Source organism: Octopus bimaculoides, chromosome 23 (assembly GCF_046866305.1).
Source record: "Octopus bimaculoides isolate indiv1 chromosome 23, ASM4686630v1, whole genome shotgun sequence".
NCBI lineage: Eukaryota > Metazoa > Mollusca > Cephalopoda > Octopoda > Octopodidae > Octopus > Octopus bimaculoides.
The window spans coordinates 10,499,063-10,509,134 of record NC_142950.1 but is presented as its reverse complement, the minus strand read 5'-3'; the positions used below and the strand labels follow the sequence as shown (position 1 = coordinate 10,509,134).

General features: G+C 36.9%; 1 protein-coding gene across 1 annotated transcript in view; it reads right to left on the bottom strand.

Moving 5' to 3' along the window:
- The window catches only part of LOC106879720 (uncharacterized), a 28,583-nt gene that overhangs the window by 1,499 nt on the left and 17,012 nt on the right, over positions 1–10,072 (bottom strand). The window contains exons 7-14 of the mRNA XM_089340653.1: positions 9,853–10,067; positions 9,273–9,318; positions 8,534–8,670; positions 7,378–7,503; positions 6,387–6,498; positions 4,336–4,470; positions 3,467–3,595; positions 1–1,227 (exon numbers count right to left, since the gene is read on the bottom strand). The exon at positions 1–1,227 is cut by the window's left edge and continues 1,499 nt beyond it. Of these exons, the coding sequence (XP_089196779.1) occupies positions 1,079–1,227; positions 3,467–3,595; positions 4,336–4,470; positions 6,387–6,498; positions 7,378–7,503; positions 8,534–8,670; positions 9,273–9,318; positions 9,853–10,067 (1,049 nt within the window). The 3' untranslated portion in view covers positions 1–1,078. The remainder of the gene's footprint in view (positions 1,228–3,466; positions 3,596–4,335; positions 4,471–6,386; positions 6,499–7,377; positions 7,504–8,533; positions 8,671–9,272; positions 9,319–9,852; positions 10,068–10,072) is intronic.

Sequence of the window (10,072 nt, the reverse complement as noted above, 5' to 3'; positions counted from 1 at the left end):
TTCTTGGGACATTTGGAAGAATGCATTTTAATCCAACACAGGATCTCTGTGATGTCTGTGATGTTTAGGTTTTAAAGGTATCCCTTTGGCAGGAGCTGAAACAGCTGTCGTAGTTGATCCATATGACGTTATACATGATACTGATCCATCTTGGGATGATATATGTTTATATGGAATATCTGGTGGTGGATAATGGATCCATTAAATGACGTAGCACATTGTTCATGGCTCATTGTTAATCTATGTCTTATGACAGGTAGTGGCTATGTTGCAGGTAAATCTGAGATGTACGGCTCCTGTTTATGACATAAGGTACTGTTTATGTCTGGAGACATACACAAAGTAATAGCAATGATATATCTTATGACGATATGTCAGCATTAATATGATGCATATTATATATGACCTATCTTAAGACAATACTTAATGATGATGAGGATCAATAAGAAGGATTTTTATGTCTTAAGACATACAGCAATGATATATCTTATGATGTGTTAGCATTAATGCATATTATATGAATGACCAAAGTAAGTACAATATTTAATGAGGAAAAGAATCAATCTAATGACATAACTGGCATTGATCTATGATTATTTTTTCCATTGTATGATGTAACATGCTATTGGTGATAATCTGATCAATCCTTTAATTCATGGGATATCATATTATTGTAAATTCAATCAAGAACAACAGTATTGATCTGTTTTAACCCTTCGGTAATTAAACTAGTCACATCAGCCAGATCTGGCCTCTTACATCTACCCTACAATGTCATTCTACAGATAAACAATTACGTCATCGTTGTCTCAAAACTATGAGATAATGTAAGATTAATCCAAAGTAATGTGAATAAATAAGCATTCGATGTGACAAAGTGATCTGAATGCTGAGGGGTTAAGACATCTAAGGTGAGTATGATTGTTGTTGTTGTTGTTGTTTGATACTTCATTCGACCTACCTACATCTAATCTAAAGTATGTAGATAATCCCATCATATAAAACCATCTTACTGATTCCATGATTCTACCTTTTATTTTGTTGTGCATGTGAGGTGATGTTTACCTGTCGAGAGAGATTATGTTAAATTTTCCATTCTGATCCTTCTTAGGACTTCTGGAACTAGTTTCCCTATTGTTTCAGATTCCTTTCCTGCCATTAAAGAGAGGACGTTTTGTACTGCAGGTTCTATCCTCTTGTCTTGGAATGCACGTAGAAATAATTCATCTGGAATAGAAAAAAATGAGATGTCAATAATAATAATAACAATAATAATCTTTTCTACTAAAGGCACAAGGCCTAAAATTTGGTGGAAGGGGACTAGTCTATTACATCGACCCTAATATTTCACTGGTACTCAATTTATCGACCCTGAAAGGACAAAAGGCAAAGTGATTCTGCCAGCTCGCTGCCATACTAATGATAATAATAATGGTTTCAAATTTTGCCTCAAGGGCAGCAATTTTGGGGGAGAGGATGTATTGATTACATCGACCCCAGTGTTCAACTGGTACTTAATTTATCGATCTTGAAAGAACGAAAGGCAAAGCCGAACTCCATGCAATAATAATAACGATGATGATGATGATAATAATAACGATGATGATAATAATAATAATAACGATGATGATGATAATGATAATAATAATAACGATGATGATGATAATGATAATAATAATAATAATAGTGATAATAATAATGATAATGATAATGATAATAATAATAATAATGATAATAATAATAATAATAATGATAATGATAATAATAATGATAATAATAATAATAATAATAATAATAATAATGATAATAATAATAATAATAATAATAATAATGATAATAATAATAATAATAATAATGATAATAATAATAATAATGATAATAATAATAATAATAATAATAATAATGGTTTCAAATTTTGGCACAAGGACAGTAATTTCGAGGGAGGGAATAAGTCGATTACATTGACCCCAGTTCAACTAGTATTGACCCCAAAAGGATGAAAGATGAAGAATTTGAACTCAGAACATAATACCACAAAGCATTTTGCCCAGTGTGCCAACGATTCTGCTAGCATGCCACTTTATATAATAATAATAATAATAATAATAACAATAATAATAATCCTTTCTACTCTAGGCACAAGGCCCGAATTGTTTGGGGAGGGGACCAGTCAATTAGATTGACCCCAGTATGCAACTGGTACTTAATTCATCGACTCCGGAAGGATGAAATGCAAAGTTGACCTCGGTGAAATTTGAACTCAGAATGTAAAGACAGATGAAATACCTCTAAGCATTTTGCTCGGCATGCTAACGAGTCTGCCAGCTCAATACCGTAATAATAATAATCTTTTCTACTATAGGCACAAGGCCTGAAATTTGTGGGGAGAGGGCCAGTTGATTAGATCAACCCCAGTACATGGCTGGTACTTATTCTATTGACCCCGAAAGCATGAAAGGCAAAGTCAACCTCAGTGGAATGTGAACTGAGAATGTGAAGGTGGGCAAAATGCTTAGCTCAGTGTGCTAATGATTTTGCCAGCTCAACGCCTTAATAATAATAATAATAATAATAATAATGATCCTTTCTACTATAGGCAAAAAACCAGAAATTTGGAGGAGGGGATAGCTGATTACAAAAACCCCAGTGCTCAACTGGTACTTATTTTATCAATGCTGAAAGGATGGAAGGTAAAGTTGACCTCAGCGGAATTTGAACTCAGAACCTGAAGATGGATGAAATACCACGAAGCATTTTGCCCAGCATGCTAATGATTCTGCCAGCTGGCCACCTAATAATAATAATAATAATAATAATAATAATAAATACCCTGATGCAGTGACAGGCAGTGGCTCTCATGACTTCTGATCTTAACTGATTGGAAGTGTTATCATGTACATTGTTTTGTCTTGGTATAAAAAGATGGGCTACAACAAATATTCTGCTTAATACCACAGATTTGCTTGTCAGTTGCTTAATTTTAACCAGTTGAGCATGTCCCTTGGTGGCTGACAGTATGTGCATCTCTGATCACGAGCAGAAGAAGTGGGGGAGCATCATAGCCATGTGTTGAGAGGAATTCTTTGAGGTTTGAATAATTCACCTCTGGAAACATGGGTGTTTCATTCAACATCCTTAAACAAACCTTATTCAGGGACCTTTTGAGCAAGATGGGCTATTTGTCCTGAAGAAAATTCTAACTGGGCCCCACCTGTGAGGTCATGCACTGTTTATCTTGATATGAGATCACCATGTCATGCACATATGGTTGTGATGCATGTGCCTGGTGTACCCTTATCAGACGGGTAGTCATGATGGGTATCCTGGGCTTCGTATATTTTGCCCCTGTGTCACTTTGATGGCATGCAGTACTCTCTCAATCAATAATAATAATAATAATAATAATAATGTGACTTTTATTATATTACACAAGGGAGGTGGAGGAAAAGCAAAAGCACCTTCTTACCTTTGGTTAACTTTTTGATTGTCCAGAGAGCCAGGTGAATGAAGTTGGCATCGTTTGATCTCAAGAAATCATGAAGATATTGAATGATGTAAGGTAAACTTCTCTCTTTCTGGGTGTCTGTGATGATATCTGGAGAGGAAGAGAGTAGAATAAGGTGACGGTTGTGATGGCAGTGGTGGTGGTGGTGGTTGGGGGAAGAATAAAAGCAGAGTAAACCAGAATGTACTGGTGCAGAGTGGTGTTCATGATGCTGTTGATGATGACTGTGATGTTGGTGGTCAGTATAAGATGATCACGGTGATGATGATGATGATGGTCATTGCGATGATGATGATGATGGTTATGGTAATGATGATGATGAGGAGAGAATTGGCAGTAAAAAAAATAATAAGTGAAAAATATAATTTAGAAATAATAGATTTCTAAATCTCTGAGAGAGATTTATGCAGTAGTGATACGATGAAGTAGTTGTATGCTGTCAACTTAATGTGACAGTCCCCGTGAAGGGAATAATACTACTGTGTCCTTATGTTTCCTGTGTCCTTGTAAACATAAGGACACAGGAAATGTGTCAAGGCCGACAGGAAGCGATGCAGCTTCCTAGGTCTAACCAACAGTAGTATCATTCCCTTCAGGGGACTGTCACATTAAGTTGACAGCATACAACTACTTCGAAAAATATGTTTAAAAAATATATAGGGATAAAGCCTGGTGTAGCCATCTGGTTCACCAGTCCTGAGTCAAATCATCCAATCCATGCTAGCATGGAAAGCGGACGTTAAACGATGATGATGATGATGAAAGTACCAAATATCTATAAAAAGACAAAAAAAAAGGAAATAAAAGGGTCAACAAAAGGTAAAGCTTACTTTCTATAAGAATTTGGCAGAGAGTGCCAGCACAGTTATATTGCAGTTCAGGGCTTGATGACTGGGAAGCTAACATGACCAGCGCTTGAAACACTTTACCATTCTTAGTCTGGGCCAAATGGTAGCGGACATCCTCTGTGGAATGGAACAGAAACCATGGAATTAACGGACATTGAGAACAATAATGATAATAATAATAATAATAATAATGATGGCCTCTCCCATTGAAGATGGCATATGAGTGTTCAGCTTTTGCCAATGACCTGCACAAATGATTTGTTTATAGGGATCAGATGTTTGTGCTGTACATTAGCTCACTCCCTCCATCCATCAACAAATTGATGTTGTGTGAACAGGTGCATGATGTACCACACACCAGGTGTTGAAGTGACCACAAAGTGATATAAGATGAAGCATTTTGCTCAAAAAAACAATGCACCGCTTGCTCTGAGAATTGAAACTGTGGTCTCGCAATCATAGATGCAATGCCATAACCACTAAGCCATGCATACACAAGATAATAATAATATTAATACTTTCTACTAAAGACACAAGGCCTGGACGAATTAACACATTTCGTCCAGTGTGCTAATGACTGTCAGCTCACTGCCCTAATAACAATAATAATAATAATAATGATAATATATTGACCCTTGTGACTTCTACTAAAGGCACAAGGGTGAAAATAATCAAGTTGTCCTTTACCCCCTTTTGGGGGTAAGGAACAAGTTGATTATATTGACCTTAGTGCTCCACTGGTATTTATTTTGAAAGGATAAGTCAGCCTTGGTGGAATTTGAACTCAGAACCTAGTGATAGATGAAATGCAGCTAAGCATTTTGCTCAGCATGCTAACAACTCTACCAGCTCACTGCCTTAACAATAATAATAATAATAATCCTTTCTACTAAAGGCACAAGGGCTGAAATTTTGGGGCGAGGGGTTAAGTTTATTACATTGATCCCAGTACTCAACTGGTACTTAATTTATCAACGCACAAAGGATGAAGGGCAAAGTCGACCTTGGAGGAATTAGAACTCAGAACGTAAAGATGGATGAAAGACCATGAAACATTTCATCCGGTGTGTTAATGATTCTGCCAGCTTGCTGCCCTGATGATGATGATGATGATAATAATAATAATCCTTTCTATTATACACACACACACACATATATATATATATATATATATATATATATATATATATATATATATAAGATGGGCTTCTTTCAGTTTCCGTCTACCAAATCCACTCACAAGGCTTTGGTCGGCGCGAGGCTACAGTGGAAAACATTTGCCCAAGGTGCCACACAGAGGGACTGAACCCAGAACCATGTGCTTGGTAAGCAAGCTACTTACCACACAGCCGCTCTTGCACCTATATAGATGTATTTTCTTTTTAAGGAGTTAATTGTTATAGCAAGTCGCAGAGTGACCATTGATTTTGTACCTATAATGCACTTCGCCGAATAGGTGACACAACAGACTCAAATGGCCAAAAGTACATCAGGTGAGCGAGGTCATGCACCTTTAGCTTTTTGAGTCAGTTGAGTCACCTATACAGGTAAGCACTTTCATTAATCGTTTAATGACCGTCTTCCATGCATGCTTGGGTAGGGCTTTTTGTAGAGGTGAAATCAATGGTCATTCTATGACTAGCCATAACAATTAACTTCCTAAAAGAAAAAAAAAACATATAAACATTAACATGTATATATACATATGTGTGCGTGTGTATATATATATATATATATATATATATATGCACACACTGACACACATGCACTCATACACACACACTCAAATACATGTACACATATATAAACATTCAGACACATACATTCATATATACACACTCATATTATACATGCACACATACACACACACACACACACACACACTTCCACATGAAGGGCTTTCTTTCAGCTTCCCTCTGACAAATTCTCTCACAAGTCTTTTGTCAGCCCTGGTCGAAAATGTAGAAGACACTTTCCTAAGGTTCCATGCAGTGGGATTGAACCTGAAACAAGCAGATATAAAATGATCTAACCTTCTGCTGCTAATATTGACACTGAACCTGTTACTTCAACCAGAACATTGATGTTACATTTTGGAACCATCAAAATACCAATTAGTATAGCCAGGCATTTTAGTTTTATTATCTGAAAGGGAAAGATTGAAAAAATAAATTAATAATAATAATAACAACAATAGCACTCAGAGAGCGCAAACCTCCGCCAAGGTAACACCAACGTCCTCTCAATGATTAGCCGGAGATGATTTTTAAAATGAGAATATCTGAAATAAACTCAACTGCTCTCACAAACGAGAATACTAAAAATGAACCCGACCGCTCTCAAAATTTAAGTAAAAAAAAAACAGGAAAAATAATCCAGAATCCTTGTTTGATACTGGATCGATCCCAAAATCTAATCAGTTTGTGCCAGTCACAAGGCCAAACATCCCTGAAAGTTTCATCTGAGTCCATCCAGGGGTTCTTGAGACATCTTGTCCACGGACAAACAAAGAAACAAACACGACTGAAAACAATACCTCTGCCTTCGTTAAGGCGGAGGTAATAATCCTTTCTAATATAGGCACAAGACCTGAAATTTTGGTGAGAGTGCTAGTCGATGATTATATCGACTCCAGTGTATAACTGGTACTTATTTCATTGACTCCCCAGAAGGATGAAAGGCTAAGTTGAGCTCAGCAGAATTTAATTTCAGTATTACTGGTTTTATCATTCACAACTTCATTACAGCTATTCAACACTACCAACAATTAGAGAATTTCTATAGAGGTGCTCAACCTGCTGGAAATAACAGCTAAACTTCCCTTAATATACGATACAGCATAATAAGGGAGTAACACATTAAATAATGTTGTGTTTCAGATCCCTAAAAAATCTGGATGTCTCCAGCTGGGATTCCTTTGATCATTGATCTGCTGGATGAGGGTTGGCTTGAGGAGGGACAACAACAACAACAATAATCACTATCACTTACACTTCACCTTCACTCACACTCAGTGGAACTTACCTTCATATATGCTCCATCAACAAGGTTTCTAATGATGCTGGCAGAACTGTGTTGAGCATCAGGATTGGTAGAGTCCTGCAGAATATTACCAAGATCAGAGAGAAATTCTTCTGATACAAACTTGACCTGTCAACACAAAATACATAAAGATGAGTTGTCAATACAAAACAGGGAAAGTTGACATGACAATACATGATGGAGAGAATTGAACTGGCAAGAGAGAATGGGGGAAGTTGAGCTGACTATAGAATAGGGCAGGTTAAGCAAGCAATAGAGAACACATATAGTTGAGCAAACAATAGAGAACACATATAGTTGAACTGACAATACAGAACAGGGGAAGTTGAGCTGGCATTGTAGAACAGAAAATCGAGGTGGCCATACAAAGCAGGAAGTTGAACTGGTAATACAAATTAGGCAAAGTTGATCTAGCAATATAGATCAAAGAAATTTGAGCTGGCAATATAGAACACAGAAAGTTGAGCTGTTGATATAGAACAGGGGAAGTTGAGCTGGCTATACAGGATACAGAAAGTTGAGCTGGTAATATACAACAGAAAACTGAGGTGGCCATACAAAACAGGGGCAGCTGAGCTGGTAACACAAAACAAGGAAAATTGAGCTGACAATATAGATAATAAAAATTTGAGCTGGAAATACAGACCACAAAAGGTTGAGCTTGCAATGTTGATTACTGAATATCAAGTTAGCAATACAGAACAAAGAAAATTAAGCTGGTAATATAGAACAGAAATTTGAGCCAGCAATATAGGACAATGGAGGTTAAGCTAGCAATACAAAATAGAGAAACTTGTGCTGTCAATAGAGAACTCAGAAAGTTGAGCTGATGATACGGAACACAGAAATTTAGGCCAACAAATACAAAACAGGACAAGATGAGCTGGGTATACAGGACAGAAAAAGTTGAGGTGGCAATATAGAACTGAGAAAGTTGAGCAAATAACTTCTGAATGATGAATGACAAAAAGGAAAGTGGGCAAGGAGCTCTCACAGAAATTGAGCTGAGAATATAGACAAAAACTTGGGTAAGGACTGCAAAGCATTTAATTCAGCACTGTATCATTTCAGTAAATCAATGTATCTGTAAGTGTTATGGGAGGTGTATAAGACTGAGTTTATTTCATGTCACACTAACCTGATTGGCTTCGAAGTTTGAGAGGTTACGAAGGCAGCACAACGCTAGACTGAGGATTTCTTGGCTTTTTGTTGATTGGATAATCTTGTGGATTTTCTCAATTGCTCCACCCATGGCTAATTCCTCCTGGTTGAGAGCTGCAATAAAACATCTCACAATTCATTTCTTTTCTTTCATTTTTTTTTTAACCCTTTTACCACAGAAATCAGATATATCCATAGTATAATCTATCCTTAAGTTGGTGTTAATAGTTATATTTACATTGTATTCCTCTGAAGTCTTTTTCTAAATCATATCTGAATAGGATGGAGCAAAGAAAGAAAGAAAGAAAGAAAGAAAGAAAAAAAAAGAAATAAAGAAAAAAAGAAAAGAAGGAAAGAAGGAAAGAAGGAAGGAAAGAAAGAAGGGAAGAAAGGAAAGGAAAAAAAGAACGAAAGAAAGAAGGAAAAGAAAGAGAGAGAGAGAGAGAGAGAAAAGTAAAAGAAAGAAAGAGAGAGAGAGAAAAGTAAAAGAAAGAAAGAGAGAGAGAGAAAAGAAAAAGAAAGAAAGAGAGAGAGAAAGAAAGGGAGAAAGAAATAAGAAAGAAAGAAGAACAAGGTGGAAGAAGTGGAAGAGGAAGAAAAAAGGACAAAGTAAAAGTAAAAGGAAACAGAAGAAAAAAGGAAGAAGAAGAAAAAAGAGGAAAATGAGAGAAAGGAAAATGTACTGATGAAAATGAAAGGCCAAATTATTTTCTTACCATCAGATGCCAGATTCCTAAGAGTTAAAAGACATTGTCCTGTCACCTGAAACAAACAGACAAACAAGATGAGCAGTGGGACAGGGATGACAGCCATCACATCATTATTGGGCATAGAAGCTCTCTCTCTCTGGCTTCACATGGTGGTGGTGGTGGTGGTGGTGGCGAGGGGGAGATTGTCATGTTGGGAGTGATGATGGTGATGATGACCATAATAGTGACAACGATGATGATGATGATGGCGATGAGGGTGTTGGTGATAATGAGAAATTGTGATAGCGAGGATGATGATGATGATGACTAATGATGATTGCAATGATAATGATAAGGACAATGAATAATGACAATGATGGTGATTATGCTGATGGTGGTGATGGCAATGATGCTACTGATGATAGTGGTGGCAATGATGATGATGATGTTGATGGTGGTGGTAATGATGATGATGGTGGTGGCAATGACAACTGATAATAGCAAAGATATCGAAGATAATAATCACGACAATGGTGCTAGTGATGATAATGATGATGATGATGACGATGATGATGAGGATGATAGTTATAATGAAGATGACAAATACCTTCTCAGACTCTGACGAAAGATTGTGAACCAATAAATAGTTCATCAAAAGTTTCTTGTCCGCCACAAAGAGTACCTGTCTGTTCTCTGGGGTGGCTGCAATGTTGCCCATGGCACCGAAGCAATAGTAGCGGACATCGTTGTCCCCGCAGTCTTGGAGAACGGAAATCAACAGGGCCACCCCACCCTCCCGGACGATCTCGTCTCGGCTGGCAGCTACA